The sequence below is a fragment of the Terrapene carolina genome, unplaced genomic scaffold, assembly GCF_002925995.2.
Source record: "Terrapene carolina triunguis isolate 2854851 unplaced genomic scaffold, T_m_triunguis-2.0 Scaffold67, whole genome shotgun sequence".
NCBI classification, from domain to species: Eukaryota; Metazoa; Chordata; order Testudines; family Emydidae; genus Terrapene; species Terrapene triunguis.
The window spans coordinates 32,285,915-32,305,519 of NW_020664418.1; the positions used below are offsets into that span (position 1 = coordinate 32,285,915).

At 43.5% G+C, this 19,605-nt stretch overlaps 1 protein-coding gene across 2 annotated transcripts in view; it reads right to left on the reverse strand.

Moving 5' to 3' along the window:
* Positions 1–19,605, reverse strand: part of FBN1 (fibrillin 1) — a 216,332-nt gene that overhangs the window by 34,694 nt on the left and 162,033 nt on the right. For both annotated transcript variants that reach the window (XM_024200606.3, XM_024200598.3), the window contains exons 36-45: positions 18,032–18,154; positions 16,991–17,113; positions 15,733–15,897; positions 15,261–15,329; positions 15,030–15,155; positions 13,347–13,469; positions 11,558–11,716; positions 10,362–10,433; positions 7,241–7,366; positions 1,913–2,035 (exon numbers count right to left, since the gene is read on the reverse strand). In XM_024200606.3, the coding sequence (XP_024056374.1) occupies positions 1,913–2,035; positions 7,241–7,366; positions 10,362–10,433; positions 11,558–11,716; positions 13,347–13,469; positions 15,030–15,155; positions 15,261–15,329; positions 15,733–15,897; positions 16,991–17,113; positions 18,032–18,154 (1,209 nt within the window). The remainder of the gene's footprint in view (positions 1–1,912; positions 2,036–7,240; positions 7,367–10,361; positions 10,434–11,557; positions 11,717–13,346; positions 13,470–15,029; positions 15,156–15,260; positions 15,330–15,732; positions 15,898–16,990; positions 17,114–18,031; positions 18,155–19,605) is intronic.

A 19,605-nucleotide genomic window follows, 5' to 3' on the forward strand; every position in this document is an offset into this window, starting at 1 on the left:
TGCTTTGAGCAGGGGGTTGGACTAGATGACCTCCTGAGGTCCCTTCCAGCCCTGATATTCTATGATTCTATGAACAGAGAACTGTAGTCCCAGTCAAATAAGTATATTAAAATAATCTCTAGGGTCTAGTTTAAGTCCACAAAAGTGTGAAAAGCTCCTTCTTAAACTTTCTAAGCTAGCTATTGAACATCACCTAGCAGATAAGACCACCTTGTCATCAGAGACTCCTAAAAGACAGTGATTATTTGTGAAAATCTGAGAGGTAAATTGTGTGCTAAAACTAAGGTTAAGATTTTGTCACGGTTATTTTTAGTGAAAGTCACGGACAGGTCGTGGGCAATAAACAAAAATTCACAGCAGCCCATGACCTGTCTGACTTTAACTAAACATAATCGGGGTGGGAGGGTGAGTTGGATGGGGGGGGAGGGATGACAACTGGAGCCCCATGGGGGGGGACAACTGACAGCCCAAACTCTGCCAGGAGGGTGGGGGAACTGCATCGCCATAGTGCGGGGGCACACGGCCCTGGCTGAAGCCATGGGGCGGGGGCAGAGGAAGGGCACACAGCCCCAGCTCCAGGCCCGGCTGCAGCCATGGGCCTACAGTCCAGTCTCCGGCCCCAGCTGTAGGTGTTGACAGCTGAAGCCGAAGAAGTCACAGGGTCCGTGGCTTCTGTGACTAAAATCGTATCCTTAGCTATAACACATTTAGCAAGTGATAATGCAAACCACAGTAATTATGTAGAGGAAGGGGAAAATACTGCACATTCCCTGGGAAGTTTTTGAATTTTCAGGGCCAGAAAACAGAAGTTTTCCTTGGCTTCACCTCCACAGATATATTACAGATGAAGGGTTAAGCACAACAGAGTTAGTTCAAGGAAGGAGCTTTAGGGACAGATGGGCACAAATGGCCTATTTAGATACCTAACTGCCTTTGAAAATCTACCCGTTAGTCTTTCTGAATGTTCTGACTGTAACATTGACCATGTAAGTTCTTCTAGTTCAGTTTATTCTTAGTTTCATTTTCATTTTTAAGGTTAATTAAATAAAAGCTAGAAAAATATTATATGGCCTTGCATGAGATACAAATAATCTTTATGCTGTATTATACTACTCCATAGCCAGACACTGTGCTCTGTTATGGAGGTATATGCACAGAGTCCAACCAGCTAACACTAGTCATGCAGTCAGCACTGTACTGAGTGCAAGTCAAGGCCTATATTTTAGTTAGATTTTACTTGTAACCCTTAATGAAAACACTTTATTCAGTGTTTGATTCAAAGGATACACTCTTCTGGCAGATGACATTTCAAAGCCCCTCTTTGAAGGTTCTCTGATTAGACTTATTTTGCAATCACACACCTGAATTTTTGCAGGCATGAAGTGTATATAAGCCATGAGAGAGATAAAAAAGCAGAACATTCATCAAAACCATTATATATTGTTAGGAGGCAGGTCCTTACAACTCAAAAATATAGTCTGCACACATTCCAATAGAGCAGTGGTCCCCAAACTGTGGGGCACTCCCTCTATGGGGGCGTGGAGGAATGTCCAGGGGGGCACAGCAGAGCCTGGGCCAGCTCCCATGGGTGGCCAGGGAGGGAGCACCACCCAGGCCCTCTCTGCCCCCAGCTCTGCTCTGGCCACGGCCCCAGCCACAACCCCACAGCCCCACTTCTGGCTGCAGCCCCCGGACCAGGCGGACACATTCCATTACTGATAAGGGGAGCGTGAGAGGAAAAGTTTGAGCACCACTGCAATAGAGGGTGGTTGGGGGGGAAAAACCTATCATATTAGTTTAGAGTGACACAATCACTACAGCCTGTTAAAGAAAGAATATGATTTTAAAGGTTTTATTTTTAAAGGTACTATCTACTGCATACTGAGATACAAACAAGCCTGGAAATACTCACCAGTGCATTGGCCTGTTGACGTGAACCTATAGCCAGGTTTACACTCACAGCGATAGCTGCCAGCCGTGTTGACACATTCTGCATTTCGTTGACACACTGGTCCATTCTGGCATTCATCCATATCTATCAATGCAAGAAAATATGATTTTTAGGATAAACTGACAATGGACAAGAAAACAAAATGTATTTTTAAACTCAAAGGGATGCTCTCTAACCTACAATTAAGGAATTTTTTTGTTTGGTACCAAATTTAATGTATTTTTTTAAATGTAGAGAAAAATATTTCAATGAGAGTAGATTTTTGGTTGGATTTAAATATTTCCCTACCATGATTCTGAACCTGCATGCAATCCATCACTGAAATTCATCCCTTTGCAGGTAGCCAATAGAAGGTTCTTTTGAAGTCTATGGGCCTTTGGCTGGCACTCCGACCATGGGTGAATTTCAACTTGTGACTCCAATCCTGCACTATGAACCGTGCAGGTGGACTGCTGTGTCCACACAAAGATCCCCTGAAGTCTCTGAGGCTCCACACTGACCACAGTGCAGGATTGGAGCCCAAGTGTGGAACTCTCAATGACTTTAACAGGAGTTCAACATAAATAGTGACATGCAAATAAGACTTTTAATACCATTCTTTCAGTTTTAATAACCTAAGACTCTAGTAAAAACACAGGTGAGAACAATTAAGAAAAAAAATCATTTTCACCCAACAGCTTTTCTTTGAAATATTTTTTTTCTTTTGAAAATTCTTAAACTGAATTTATTAATTATTTACCTGCAACTTAATTGATAAGATTTTTGTTTTAATTAATTTTCCTCCCTGCTGCCTGCCAACAGAGCAGATGAGCAAATGACACATTTTCCATCTGTAATATTGACCACCGTCAGTTCCAGTTTATTTACTGCGGGTGGCTGGGGGTTGCATGGGACACACCCATTAACAATAGCTGTACTGTTGTATATAATTCCTACAGGCAAGGAGGATCTGAAATACCTGCTTTCATGAATAATGCGAGCACTAACTACCCACGAAGAGGAAGACAGCATTAGAAAGAAGACCGAGTGTGAGCCAGTCTGGCAGCTAGAGGTAGTAGTGTGTAATAATGAACATGAGACCTGGGCTTGAATTTGCATTTTCATTCCTCAAAGTGGCAAGGACTGGAAGCATTACAGAGGCAACATGTGCATTTTCCCAGGGGTGGAGTGTTACCTTGGTTATTCAATAGTAACACCTGGGCAGCAACAGCAAGTGAGATCTGAAAGCATCTTATTTTAGCTCCCCTGACCAGAATACACCGTGGTGGGAGATGGGGTGCATACAGGAAGGTGAGGAGTTATACAAAGAAACAGATAAGGACTTCAAGAAACTAAACTTTTATTCTGGGTGACCTATTGCCAAGTGCCTAGATTTCATGGACTTGTCAGCTTTCCTAGAAGTGCTTCGGTCCTCTTGGGGAGTGTATATTGTTCCCTGGGAAAGTTATTGCCTCCTGGCAGCTGTGTGAAACTGAAGAGATATAGTACCCAAAGCAACTCAGCATTATTCTTCAAGAAGAATATACAAAGCATTTTGTTTGTGTTGTAGCTGTGGTTTTTTAATCATACAGTAGGTTTAAAAAGATATATTTTTCATTCCAGATACTATTTTGAATCTTGAAAAATGCATCAGCCACATCCCATTAAAGAGCATCAGCTAACCATGGGACATAGCAGATGCTCATGTGGACAGGCAGTGTGATCTAGTAGAAAGAGAACTGGACTGGGACTCAGCAGATATGGGTTCTATTCCTGGATCTGTCACTGACTTGCTCAAATATGAAACCAAAGAACTGTGGTATGTAACCTATCATTTAAATCAGCTTCTGTACCAGATGACTGGAGGATAGCTAATTTTTCAAAAAGACTCCAGAGGCAATCCTGGCAATTACATGCTGGTAAGCTAACTTTAGTACCAGGCAAATAGGTTGAAACTATAGTACAGAACAGAATTATCAGACACACAGATGAACATGATTTGTTGGGGAAGAGTCAATATGGCTTTTCTAAAGGGAAGTCATGCCTCACCAATCTATTAGAATTCTTTGAGGGGGTCAGCTAACATGTGGACAAGGATGATCCAGTGGGTATAGTGTACTTGGACTTTCAGAAAGCCTTTGAGAAGGTCCCTCACCAAAGGTTCTTAAGCAAAGTAATCAGTCATGGGATAAGAGGGAAGGTTCTTTCATGGATCAGTAACAAGGAAGAGAGCAGAGCAGCAGAATACGGACCCTGGACTTCAGAAAAGCAGACTTTGACTCCCTCAGGGAACTGATGGGCAGGATCCCCTAGGAGAATAACATGAGGGGGAAAGGAGTCCAGGAGAGCTGGCTGTATTTTAAAGAATCCTTATTGAGGTTGCAGGAAAAAACCATCCCAATGTGTAGAAAGAATAGTAAATATGGCAGGCGACCAGCTTGGCTTAACAGTGAAATCCTTGCTGACCTTAAACACAAAAAAGCAGCTTACAAGAAGTGGAAGATTGGACAAATGACCAGGGAGGAGTATAAAAATATTGTTCAGGCATGCAGGAGTGAAATCAGGAAGGCCAAATCACACTTGGAGTTGCAACTAGCAAGAGATGTTAAGAGTAACAAGAAGGGTTTCTTCAGGTATGTTAGCAACAAGAAGAAAGTCAAGGAAAGTGTGGGCCCCTTACTGAATGAGGGAGGCAACCTAGTGACAGAGGATGTGGAAAAAGCTAATGTACTCAATGATTTTTTTGCCTCTGTCTTCACGAACAAGGTCAGCTCCCAGACTGCTGCACTGGGCAGCACAGTATGGGGAGAAGGTGACCAGCCCTCTGTGGAGAAAGAAGTGGTTCGGGACTATTTAGAAAAACTGGACGAGCACAAGTCCATGGGGCCGGATGCGCTGCATCCGAGAGTGCTAAAGGAGTTGGCAGATGAGATTGCAGAGCCATTGGCCATTATCTTTGAAAACTCATGGCGATCGGGGGAGGTCCTGGATGACTGGAAAAAGGCTAATGTAGTGCCCATCTTTAAAAAAGGGAAAAAGGAGGATCTGGGGAACTACAGGCCAGTCAGCCTCACCTCAGTCCCTGGAAAAATCATGGAGCAGGTCCTCAAGGAATCAATTCTGAAGCACTTAGAGGAGAGGAAAGTGATCAGGAACAGTCAGCATGGATTCACCAAGGGCAAGTCATGCCTGACTAACCTAATTGCCTTCTATGAGGAGATAACTGGGTCTGTGGATGAGGGGAAAGCAGTGGATGTGTTATTCCTTGACTTTAGCAAAGCTTTTGATACAGTCTCCCACAGTATTCTTGCCAGCAAGTTAAAGAAGTATGGGCTGGATGAATGGACTATAAGGTGGATAGAAAGCTGGCTAGATCGTTGGGCTCAACGGGTAGTGATCAATGGCTCCATGTCTAGTTGGCAGCCGGTTTCAAGTGGAGTGCCCCAGGGGTCGGTCCTGGGGCCGGTTTTGTTCAATATCTTCATTAATGATCTGGAGGATGGCGTGGACTGCACCCTCAGCAAGTTTGCAGATGACACTAAACTGGGAGGAGTGGTAGATACGCTGGAGGGTAGGGACAGGATACAGAGGGACCTAGACAAATTAGAGGATTGGGCCAAAAGAAACCTGATGAAGTTCAACAAGGACAAGTGCAGAGTCCTGCACTTAGGATGGAAGAATCCCATGCACTGTTACAGACTAGGGACCGAATGGCTAGGAAGCAGTTCTGCAGAAAAGGACCTAGGGGTTACAGTGGACGAGAAGCTGGATATGAGTCAACAGTGTGCCCTTGTTGCCAAGAAGGCTAACGGCATTCTGGGCTGTATAAGTAGGGGCATTGCCAGCAGATCGAGGGACGTGATCGTTCCCCTCTATTCGACATTGGTGAGGCCTCATCAGGAATACTGTGTCCAGTTTTGGGCCCCACACTACAAGAAGGATGTGGAAAAATTGGAAAGAGTCCAGCGGAGGGCAACAAAAATGATTAGGGGGCTGGAGCACATGACTTATGAGGAGAGGCTGAGGGAACTGGGATTGTTTAGTCTGCAGAAGAGAAGAATGAGGGGGGATTTGATAGCTGCTTTCAACTACCTGAAAGGGGGTTCCAAAGAGGATGGATCTAGACTGTTCTCAGTGGTACCTGATGACAGAATAAGGAGTAATGGTCTCAAGTTGCAGTTGGGGAGGTTTAGGTTGGATATTAGGAAAAACTTTTTCACTAGGAGGGTGGTGAAGCACTGGAATGGGTTACCTAGGGAGGTGGTGGAATCTCCTTCTTTAGAGGTTTTTAAGATCAGGCTTGACAAAGCCCTGGCTGGGATGATTTAGTTGGGAATTGGTCCTGCTTTGAGCAGGGGGTTGGACTAGGTGACCTCCTGAGGTCCCTTCCAACCCTGATATTCTATGATTCTAAAAGACAGAAAACAAATGGTAGGAATAAATGGTCAGTTTTCAGAACGAAGAGAGGTAAATAGTGGTGTCCTCCAGAGACAGGATACTGGGCTAGATGGACCATTGGTCTGACCCAGTACGGCCGTTCACAACCACCACAGAGAATGAAGGAAATTCATACCATAATCTTTAATTGCTTAATGACAGTGACTAAGGGCTTTTGTACATGGCATGGCAAAGCACTCCAGAGAGATGTGATATGTTACATGCACTAATGTGCTGTGCTCCAAGTGTATAGACTTCTACAGACCATGCTGATGTGCTCTAAAAGGTACTTAGTTGTCTAGTCCAGGCAGCTAGAGCACAACATGCGAGCTCTCTCTACAAATCACATCATTCTAGGGCGTTCTGCCAGCCCTGAGTAGCCAACCCCTAACACACTGCTAGGGAACGTTTATCCAGATTTACTTGATATGAAAATCCACTACAATATTTTTGATCATGCCTTTCAAATATTTACACAAATCTTGTTTTCATTAGGAAAAAAAATATCAGCTTGGAAGTGAACGCTGGTCTTGATCTGACATGGGAAGACCACCCACTGCTCATCTTTACATCCAGACCATGAAAAGTAAGAAGATTCACTTGCCACAACTGGTTGACTCAAACTCATTCAAGACCTTTATACTAGTTGGAAAATATAATACTTCGTTTCCAACAGAAAACATACATGGCACCAGAATTTCCAGCAGAAAGCCAAAATGTCTTCATTAAGACACTCCTGGCCCACATTTCTCTGATCCTAGTATATACCCTTGTTATGGAAGAATTTGCAAGTATATCAGATTTGCCAGCGTTTGCGTTACCAGCTGACTAATGATCCAATTTCTATTTGTGACGGAAGTATAAGCCTCTTACCTTCACAGATCAGCAACTTGTCATTGTAAAAGAATCCCACTGGACACTCGCATCTGAAGCTGCCAACCATGTTTATACAGACTCCATTCTCACAGACTCCAGGGATCTCTCGGCATTCATCAATATCTGTAACAATTGATTTTTACATAATCTGAAAGTGCCAATTCATTCAATCCCCTTCTATAGAAATGTTTTCTTATTCTCATGGGATATTATCACAATGTTTATATTAGCAGTATGATCCTATTACAGTATAAAAAGGTATCAGACATTCAATAAATTCCTACACATGCTGGAAAGCTAAATAGTCTACTCAATGGCTCTCATTTTTCACTATATCCAAGATATGCCCAGCCCAGGGCAAGTTAGGCTTGCACAGGACTCTCAAATTCCATCCCCTATCTGATCTGTCCACTTCCTGCCCCTGACATGCCTCCTGCTATCTGTTATGCTGGAGGTGAGGCTGCAGGTGTGAGAAGCAGCAGAGCCATCTTCACCAGCCTGCAAAACTGCAGAAAGTTCCCCTGCATGGGGGCAATTCTCCACTTGCCCTTTCAAGCCACTTTAAGGCCACTTTGTGCTACTCACATGGAACAAAGTGTCCTTAGGGGACCAGAGAATCCAGCCTAACCTATTTTGTTGTCAGGTGAGAGTAATATAAACTGAGCTTCTTCTGTATTAATAATAAAAAAAAAGCTCATCATTCTCTAAGAGGCTGATCAAAGAACTCACTGAAGTCAATGGAAAGACACTGTCTTTAGACCATGCTGTCCTTCAGCATTTGTTATAACTCAACTTTACATCCACTTCCACCATCTGTTAAAGCTTGGTTAGTTTTATGCCCTTTTACAAAAGTTCTGCAGTGGCGTAAGCCAGTATGCCTGCTGCAGTGGTTCTCAATCTTAACATTGTGGGCCACATATGCAGTTCTCCATGGGCTATGTGGGCCATATCTACACAATATCTATACTACCTGTAGGGCGCTGAGGATGTCACATGGGCTGCAGCTGTGTGCTGATTGGGCCGCATGCGGGCCATGGGTTGAGAACCACTGGCCTAGTGTGTGTAAGAAGTGGGAGTGGCTACTACTGCCCTCCTGAAGAAGTAAAAGCAGTAGTTCAGGTATCACAACCCAGCAAGTCCTATGAAGGTCCCAAGAGTCACTGAAAAAGTGTGTGTTTGCTGCACAATGTAGCAGTGTGGCTGGTGGCTAGGGATACACTAGTACATGAGGACACCAAAAGTCAGTTGCATTGGCTGCTGCACTCCAGTTTGAACAAGGCTAGCAGAATAAAATACTACAGCTGCCAGGGGTGCAGGCTGCAACACGTGCTATTAACTGCTACTGCAGGATCTGCATATGGTGCATATTTACATTACCCCATCCCTACCTAGGGTGACTCCATCCTCATTTGCACAGTGCACACCACATTACGTTGTACACAGGGCCAGCTCTAGGCACTAGAGCTCCAAGCATGTGCTTGGAGCGGCACTTTCCAAGGGGCGGTACACTCCGGCTCCTTTTTTTTGTTTGTTTGTTTGTTTGTTTGTTGCTTGGGGCGCAAAAAGCCGGGAGCTGGCCCTGAGCGGAGGTGAGCTACGGCGGTGGGGGGCGCGGGGTGGGCCACAGGAAGTAACCCGGGGGTGGGGGGGCCAGCTCACCTCCGCTCCACTGCCGCCTGCTCCCCCAAGCGTGCCACCGCTCCACTTCTCTCCCCTCCCTCCCAGGCTTGCCACGCGAATCAGCTGTTTTGCGGCAAGCCTGGGAGGGAGGGGGGAGAAGCAGAGTGGTGGCGGCGGCGGGCTCAGGGGAGCAAGCGGAGCGGAGGTGAGCTGCGGCGGCGGGGGGCCCAGTGAGGGCCGCAGGAAGTAACCCTGGGTGGGGCAGAGGAACCGTTCCCCCCGCCCAGCTCACCTCCGCCTCCTCCTCCGAGAGCTCCGCTTCTTCCCGCTCCCTCCTAGGCAAGCCTGGGAGGGAGGGGTAGGAGGGGAAATGCGGCGCGCCTGGGGGAGGAGGCGGAGCCGGGGATTTGGGGAAGGGGTTGGAATGGGGTGGGGAAGGGGTGGAGTTGGGGCGGGGCCAGGGGGTCGCGGGGAAATTTTTTTGCTTGGGGGAAAAAACTTGGAGCCGGCCCTGGTGGTACAGACAATGCTCAGACCATGCAGCATTGGACACAGTCTCACATGACTGCCTCTGATTGAGCAGGTGATGGGGCAGGTACTTTACTACTTGCCACTTAAAACTCATGTGTAACTTAATTTGCTGGTCATAGGGTGCATGATGATTTTGGTCAATGAGATCTGGTGCTTTGCTCCTCAAAAGACCAGGAACAAAATGTACAATATGTTTCTAGTAATTCCTTTCCATATTATACACTATACCTTATTAGAATTGATTGATTAGATCCTATTGTAGGGTTCTATAGTGCCCATCACCATAATAAATGGATGATAATTCACTTTGTTGCTGTCTATATACTATAGTTCTGCTTGTCTGTTGTACAAAGCTTGCTCCACCTCTTATTTGTCTTTTCGTGGGAATAAAAACAAAAGGAAGCCAGCACAAGGGATGAATTTGGCCTCTTTGACAAAACAAAACAAAAAGAGAAAATGAGGAATTAATTTGTCACACACAATACCAATGTTACACATGATACCGCATGTGAGAAATATTCTAGTGGAACAGAAAAAGGGATTGTTGGGTTAAATCAATACACGGAGGGATTGGTGTGAAATGTCAGATTAAATCTGTGCTTTAGTCAAAAGGAAACACTTCTAATTCCTCTGAAACCCAATGTTCATTGGCCTTATTCTCAGAACCTCTCTGCTCTCTGGTGTCTACAAGCCATTCATCTAGCTCAATTACCATTTCTTCAGAGCTTTAGACTGCCGTGATCACAAGCAGCAATAATCAGAGCTGCCAGCTAGGAGGAGTTAGGCAGAAAGTTTGCAGGATCTGATTTAAGACAAGGGTTAAGGGTTGCACAGAAGGTTGAATTTCGTGGCATTGTTTAGTCTTTATTCCTCTCCAGGAAAGAGCTGACTGTGAAAACAATGCCTCCTTTTCCCTAGTACATACGTAGGGTGGAATTTAACTCCAAACAGAGTAATCACAACTCACCAACTGGTAAACCTGTATAAATGTCAATGAAGAAACCAGGCCTTTGACTTCCACAGAGTGTTGCAAATTCATCTGTGGCAGAAAAAAAAGACAACAGTTATCTTGAATGTATCAAATTAAGCGAGTAATTTCACCCCAAGCCTGAGAGAAATGCAGTCTCCACTTTTTTCTGTACCTTTTGAGGGACGGATTTTCAAAGAAGGTATGTGGTACCTTGCATGAATGCACACTCTACTGCCGGATTTGTAATGGGGTTCTGATCCCAAGCCCAGTGAAGCCAAATGGAAAGACTCTCATTGGCTTCAGCGGGCTTTGGATCGGATACTTATTCAGGTATTATTATTAGGTACACACTTGTCAGGTTAAGTGGGTGCATTGTACTTTGTATGCACAGGTCCAGGTCTGTACTTCACAAACCTGTGTTGTAATTAGGAAATCAACACATTATTTTCAAAAATTGCAAATGACCAGGATGGAGCCAGTTCTCAGGTCTGATAAGTCTGTTTTGCGCCTGCTCGTCAGCATGAAGCAGAGGAACACCTGGTGGATCCAGCTTGATGAAGATTCCCCCAGTGTGGAGGAATCGTGCAATGGCACAGGACTGTCAGAGTGACTCCTAAGCTACACGCTTCCCGTATCCCGCATAGGTACCATCCTTGGAAGGGGCTGAGGTGCCCCTGCAATCCCTGGCTGCTGGAAAGGCTCCTCTGGGCTCTTGGCAGCCATGGGTAAAATACAATTGTGTTTTATGATGAGGACTGCACTGGGCCTGGCTGCCCCAGGATCAGGGGAACATACAGATGGCTTAGCACCACCTATGACCCCACTCCTGGTCACATGCCAAACACAGCTTGGCTGGCCCATAGCATCTGGCCCATACATGTTTGTCAAAGGGGACAGATGGACAGTCGTGCAGAACAAAGTCCTCCAGTAATTCACAGAACAGGCAGAGCATAGCAGCAGGAGTGCAGAGTGCTCTACAATGACCTACTCATGTGCCTCAACCCTTACTTGAAAGGATCATCTCCAGGGCACAAGTATAATGAGAAATGTATTATTTAATATTTGTATATTGTACACATACACAATTGTACAAAATACATAGCACTTTCCTCTCTCTAGCAATTAATTTTATAGCAGCTTTCAGTAATTGTATTGTTAACAGGGCCTTCAGCTAGCTTTCAAATTAAACATACCGGTGCTAGGGATAGGGCATTGTTCACAAGGCTTATTCCATGCACGTCCAATATTGTAGGAACAGCAGCACATTTTCTTGGTCATATTGAAGAGCAGTTCTCCATCACAGGTTTGATTGTCAGCATAATAATTTCTGTAGCACAGACTCCTCCTCATATCTGCAAAGAAAACAAAAGTATAATGATGGTACTGTGTGTTAGCACTTCGCTGAAATATATGAAGTGTCAGTGAGAGACCACTCTTATTAGACAGCCTCCTTTCCCCAAGTTCCTGAGCACAGTTCTACGCTACCTTTACTAGGTCACCTCTTTTAAACATCTGATTTGTAGGTCCCTCAAGCAGTCGCTGAAGGAAGCTTGTTCAGTAGTGTTTTATATTAGTCACCCTCAGCCACTGTGGAGTCACCCCTAAAATTTACAACAAAAATCATCCCCCCTCCCCCAAAACTGGCCATAACTCAAAGCAGACTCAAAGGATTCACTAAGGCCTGCAAAACCTTGCCCAAACTTGAGCAAACCTGAACACATTTATGGCTGATCTTAAAATCATGCATAGTTTATGACATCACATCATTCTGATGCAAAACCAGGTGAAACTCAGTGGTTTTCCCAAATTTCACATGGAAATTTTAGGTCTGTATCAGCTCAAAAGCCACAGTGAAAGATGGAGGGGGCCAAACACAGCTAAACTGAAACCAAAGGAAACAAGATTGCCACACAGTGCAGAAACCACCCAAAACCTCAGGGGAGTTACTGCAAAGCGTCTACGCTGTGATAAATCTTGAGAGGTGGACCCAAATCTGTACTCACTGACACCGTTCAAGGGTTGTGTGGTGTCAGGAACAGGAGCATTTAGCCCATCTTCTCTTGATAAATGTCCTTATAATAGTGCAGGCCACTACTGTATGCACTATTTTACAACAGTACATATTCAGAGTGAGATTGTGCCTAGCCCTGCACAGATTGTGAGGCAAAGGTCACGGGGGTCTCCATCTTCTGGTCCAGAGCAAGGGCTGGGCACTGTATCAATTCTTGAGCATAAGGACAGGCATCACAAGGAGTCTGGGATTCTATCAGCACCACTGGTTTTAGACTCCCCAAAGCAGGAGATATAGGACAAGTGTGCAGCCATGGCTAACAATGCCTTTGTGAGCCCTGCTGGGGCGGTGTACATCACCCCTAATATGGCCAGTGGTTTTACAGCCGCAGTCTGGCCATAATGCTCCACAAAGATACAGTTATTGGTCTTTTGGGGCCCGATCTTGGTCCCATTAAAGTCAATGGAAGTTTTGTCACTGACTTCATTAGGAGCAAGAACAAGCCCTTGATGTTAGGAATTTCCACCATAAAAACATTACAGCCAGCCAACAGTTTTTACAATGAACTCTCCAGTTGGGAGGTCTGTGCAAAGATCAATAGCAGATATGGCTCATGAAAACTCACCCTTGCCAAGAGATTAAAATGTGAAATTCATGCCATACAAAGAGAAAATATGACACTTTCTGCTGTGGGTGTAAGGAAATGGGAACATATTGTTATGCTGATTTAAACAGACTCTACATTGATCTGTGAATTGTGGTATTTAGTAAAGCTCTGACAAAAACCTGTCTTCATTGACTTAATACAAATAAAGAAATAGGCCAGAACCGCGGTTGGTGTCAGTCGACATTAACTCCATTCAAGTCAATGCTAATTCTTTTGTATAAGTGAACTCCATAGAGCTAGGCTGAATTACACCATCAGAAGCCCTGACATGCAATGTAGAAGGAACACTTTAAAAAAAACATACCCATACAGTTGTTGCCACCATTGACTTGCATGTAGTCGGGAGGACAGATACAGGTGTAGTTCCCAACAGTGTTATAACAAGTGCCAGGCCCACAAATGCCAGGTGTATCACATTCATTAATATCTATAAGAAAACAACAAAACATTAAATAATTGCAGCAGATTTTGGTCTAAATTTCTTTTGTGAATCAGTGAATTTGGGTTAAGCTGTTTTAGCAGCGCTCAGGGTAGCAATGTACTCGCTGGGGGCACTTAAAGAAAATCTGAGCTGCTGGGTCATGATGGGGCAGGCCTGCATGGCAGAAGGGGTATTCCATGATTAAACAGGTCTATAGGTGAGCCTAAGGGCCTCACAACTAGCCAGGGGAGTGGGCCCCTGGCATATTCAATGGGTCCAGAACAGTGAGAATCCATTTCCTCTCTGCACCTGTTATCCAGAAAAATTTTGGAGATGCTTTGAAATAAGGTGGTATCAGGACAGATCACACATTCTACACTCCCTGTCTATCTATCTCTTTGTGACAAAAGGGCTCAGTGATCAGTCTGTCCAGGTGTGTCTGCATCCATAAGTCTGACAGGGGTCTACAGCTGGTGGATAGAGGCAGAGAGCCCATCTGATCACAGGATGCTGCAGTGGACTGCTCAGGCCTTTAGGGAATTTGAGCTATTGAGCAGGGAAGGTGAAAGAGCTGCATCCATTAAATGATGCCACACACACATCAAGGGGTTCTAAGCCAAGGGAACAGGATAAAACTGGAAGCTTAAAATATATTAAAAAAATCACTAAGTAGCCTTCTGCATTTTAAACAATCTATAGGGATAGGTAGATTTATATCTCCTCTCTACTGCACACGAAACCAGATGCTGAGCTCTATAGGGTGCAGAACTTCACAGAAAGTATGTGTGTCTGATTTTTAATTTAAAATTTTAATTTAATTCTCCAGGGCATGAATCTTCCTGTAGGTTTGCACAGGGCTCTACACGTTGCGGGCACTATGAGAAACAAACAATTACAGCAATGAGCTGGGAGGCTGAAGGCAACCTGGAAAATGAAAAACTAGTGATCAGATTTGGGGCGTTGGACTAAAACTTCGTACAAAATACAACCCGATGGCTGCGGGACTGGGTTTAAGTATATGGCTGTGATGTTCTGAATGCATGCTACCTACTGCAGGGGAGAAGGGGAGAGGGAAGGTTGTAGTAAAACAAATATTTGCAGTCAGAGTCTCAGATCATCATGCTTTAGCCTGCAGGAAGATGGACAATGCGCTATGGTTAAAATGGATGATGCCATTTCATCCAGCCCAACAAACACAAGCAGCAAGCTGCTTGTTGGTTTCAGCGCATGGTCACGTAAAGAATTATGTCCATCAGCAAACTGCTATTTCTTAGAGATGATCAAGAAATGATATTTTTAGGCAACTGGAAACCGAAAACGGTTAGATTTTGTGTTTTTGATGAAAACCAGAAAATGTTAAGCAAACATTTGCAAAAATTTCCATTTAATCCAAAAGGAATTTTCTGTTGAAAAACGCTTTTAAGGAAAATTTTTGACCAGCTCTACTATTTCTGCAATTACACTGTTGGTGTTCTTTTAAGGAACAGGTCATTTTGATGGATGCTCAGTTGCCAGTCGTTGATAAGAAATAAATGCCCATGCCGAGTAAACCCTAAGATTACATACCATCACAGACTCGAGACTCTTCGTTCAAATAGTAGCCATTTGGACACTGACAGTGGAAACTACCAAATGTATTAATACATTTTCCTCCTTGGCAAAGTCCAGGTAGTTCTTGACACTCATCAATATCTAACAAAGTAACAACACTAACATTATTTCATGCCACGAAAAATCAAGTTAGTCATAGAATGTTGCAATTTAAGACATGTAAAAGCATGAAAAAATAAGCATTACCCTCCAATATAACTGTAATTGGGTTTGGCCGGAATCCTTCCCCTCCAGGGCACAGAACCTTATATTCAGCTGAAAACAAAAGAGATTTTATTAACCTTAAATAGTTTAAACATCTTCATCACAATGATCTTTGAACTTGTAAAGCTTATTATAACACATTATAAATCAGTCTAATACTGAAACAAGGCCACACTGTGCAAAATCAGGTATCGCTTTTCTCCTTGGCTAACACAGACTCTGGTGTCCAAGCAATAGCACAACCATGCAAGAGCCATTACAATGCACCTGCTGATTGATAATATTTCAAAGCCAGCAAATTTTGTACCATGACTGGTGTAATTTTCAGGCAGTTTAGTACTTGTATGTACCTAGTACATTATTTTACCAGCATTCCCACTATCTAGAGAAAGTGAAGAGAAACAGAAAGAAGCATGCATATATGGTTAGGTATAATCCAGTAAAGCTGACTTACTTGAGTTCACAGGTGGGCAATGTTCACAGGGAACGCCCCAAGCTCTCCCCAGGGAGCAACAGCAAGAGGCCTTGGAAACACCAACCCCAATCTCATTGCTGCAGACTATATCTCCATTGTCTCCTCGCGGTTTAATATCCAAGTAACAGTTGCCAGAACGTGTGTCTATTCAAAATGCACACAAAAACAAACATTACATCTGATGGAAGGGAAGAAAGTTTTGTTTCCTTGTGCTTCCCCTCTCTGTCTGTCTGTCCCCATCTATTGTCTCTTGTCTCATGCTTCGGTTGTAAGCTCTTTGGAGCAGGAACCATCTTTTTGTTCTGTGCTTGTACAGCGCCTAGCACAACGGGGTCCTGGTCCATGATTAGGGCTTCTAGGTGCTATGGTAATACAAATAAGTGAATTAATGATATTCGGGCAGTCTCAATGTTGAGAGAGAGCGAGAGCTCCAAATTACCTTCATTTCACATGAGAAAGCTGTGGTTGGAAGTAATTTACTGTCACGATTACATTGGGCAGCACCTCACTCTGCGAACAGTCTCACTGCAATCAGTGGGACTGCTCATAGACTAAGGAACTTCTGAGCAAGAGCAGACCCAGGTCCTTCATCATTTAGGTGCCTATTCTTATTCTCACATGCTTGTATTAGCACCTTCCTCCAATCCTAGGAACTGCTCCTCTTTCCTGTCCTTGAAATTAATGAGATTTACAATTGAAACCATCTATTCAACACATATACTTAGACATTAAAAGGCATTTCAACCGAAGGAAACAATCCAGGACCAGAGAGCTACAGGGAGGTTCTGAGAAAGTTGGGGCCTAATCCTCCAGAATTTACTCGCGAGAGTATCTCCTTTGATGATGATAATTAAGTCTGGCCGAGTTGCATTCAAAGCAGGATCCAAGGGTGTATGCTGGCTTTATGCCACACGTTTGTGTTTCTTCAGTCTTAAGGCCAGACAGAGGCTGGTTTGGCCCTGGTGCAATTTAAAGCAGCCTCTAAATTGTGCACAGCTGCAACAAGCCCCCAGGGGCTATTCTGGCAGCAGGGAATGGCTGAAGTGCAGTACTGCTCAGGCCACATTCCCTACCCTTCACCACACCCTATTAGCCAGGAGCAGTAGGGCGGGAACTGCAGAGTCTGCTCCAAGAGCTTTCCATCATACCCTGGGAATCCTCAGCTGGCTGTTTAAGCTAGAGTTACTGCCCCTTTGTGCCACTTCGTCTCTAAATAATACAGGAAATGACAGCTTACCAACACAGCCAACACGGGTGGGGTTCAGCTCAAAATCAGGAGGGCACTCACAGGTGTAACTGCCAGCGGTATTGATACACTTGCCACTGATACAGGTGGTGGGATCTGCACATTCGTTAACATCTGAAACAACAAAGGGGCAGTTAGAGAATTCCCAATATTCCACCTAAACCAACAACATGCCAGGTGTCAGAATGTCAGTCTCAGGAAATAATCAGTTCCATTGCTTGTTGTGGGGTGTAAGTTCCCTCTACAGAAATCTACACTCAAAAAAACACCACTGAAACTGTGGAAGCAGAGCACTAGTCCAACATGAATTCAATATTTCACTGAGAAATACTTCATTTTTGCCAGAAAGAATGATTCTACAAAATGAAATGCACCATAAGAGAGGCCAAAACATTAATCACATTGGTCAAAAATATCAAGCAGAGAAATCATTTTGAGGGCCATATTGTCCCATGTGTCTCTGGGAGCAGAAAGTACAGGGCCCAGCAGATCCCAACCTGTGGGAGACGTGGAAAGAAAGGCACGACACCTCTTCTCCATCAATCTCCTCTTCCCTTGACCAGTGGAACCCCAGGGATTCACACCTCAGCAGGGAACAGATTCGGGGATGACCGCACAGCCCCCAAAATCAGGCAAAATATTTGTGTGTAAATTCCTACTGTCCCTATTTTGCCCACTGTGCTGTTTTGCACTGAAGGATCTAGTGTAGTTCCATACTTTCTTATTTATAATTGTTATGATATAGCTAGAGCTTTGCTTAAGGAGTTGGTCAAGATAACAACTGCTATGTTCAGAGGCTGCTCAAGAGTCTGCCACTCTAGACAAAACTTTGGTGTGCAGCTGGCTCCTCTTAGTCGTAGAGCACAGGATTTGGCGTTTGAGTGAGTGGCATTGTGACCTGACACACTGGGTCATAACAACACTCAAATTTGGCCCAGCTGCCCCTCTGACATGATGGATGCCCTAGGTAACAGCCCAGTCCATTGACAGCTAGCTGTGTTAAAAATGATCTTGTTTAAAACCAGTCTTCACCTGTGCAGTTACCACCGGTTCTGTCCAGTTCATAGCCTGTCTCGCACTCGCATCGGAATAGACCAGGGAGGTTATGACAAGTCCCATAGACACAGATGTTAGGAAGGGAGCACTCATCAATATCTGTAAGAACAAAAAGGAGGGGAAAATTAGGTTCCGTGATCTTTTCGCTATAAACTTCGGACTAAAATCTTGTCTGAATAAGCGTTCAGAAAACTAAGCATGGAACTGGATTCTGATTGCTCCTGCATGTTTTGTAAAATATATTTTAGATTTGCAATACTAATATATAGGATTTGCCTTTGTACCCAACAGAGTCCAATCTAGAACCCCTTACTTAATTGCTTTGGAAGTGAAATTCAGCTCTATGCAGATGGCAAGCACAAGGAGTTGAAGGGTTAAGTGGGACTTAAGTGATGCACAGGCTTTTCCAAATAAATTAAATTCACCTTTTATTCAGTTTTACTGCATATGACAGATTATTAGACATACTGTGCTTATTTCTTGGGTGTAACTTCTATGGTGTTTTGCCTAAGTGAGGACTGCAGTATCAGACTCACTGTTTATAGTATACTTATATGAACTGCATAATGAATGACTAACTTGATCCAGTAACAAAGAGAACATGTTTACAAAGGACTTTAAAATACTTCTGCAGTTAGCATACACACCAGAGAATTCAAGAGAAGATTGTTGTAGCAACAGGAGAGAGGCACCATGCAGGCTGTTAAAGTTAGTTTGAAGATTATATAGTTTCAAAGTAAATGGTTTCATAGATGAAATACTAAGAAATCTAATTTTGTTTTTAGTTTACACAGAATTTCAACTTTCACAATTCATGTCTCTTCCTTTATTAGTACGAAACAATACACGAAACAAATTTTGCTGGAAAAAATACTAGATCCTATTTATAGTGTGCTTATGAACTTCATCAAATACCAGTATCTATAATGCATTTAGGATGGTTGAGTTGAAAGATCTCAGCCTTGGGGAAAATATGCATTTATTTATGGATCGGAGCAAACAATTCACAAGGAGTTATTCATTCGTTACATTTCTCTTCTTGTTCTATTATCAAACAGATTGCAAAAATTCTAATTTATTTTCAACACTCAAAATTATTTGTGATTTTTTAAGTAACTTCCCCTCTATCATTTGAGTAGTTTGTACACAATTAAGTGAGAAAATTCAAGATTTAAATTTTTACATTTATGCTGTCTAGGTTATCTGTCATATAGTGTCTTATGTTCCTCGAATGGATGACTTAAATTACTAAATCACTACAACATGAACTGTGGCTTTCAAATGTTACGATCAAATATACAATTTGAAACATGATTGCAGCAAACATTTGCTTTTCACAAGTATTTGCACTAGCAAAGCTCAAACGCTTGAAAGTTCATATAAAAGGGCCGCAAAGAGTTGACTGGCAACACACTTTCGAATCTGATCACACATTCATAGGATTTAATTCCCCATTGTTTGCTCAGATCTGTCTCTTTATTAGCTTAATAAACTGTGCCCTTCTGCAGGGCTGACATATATATGCTTTTGCACTTCACAGAAGCTGCTCA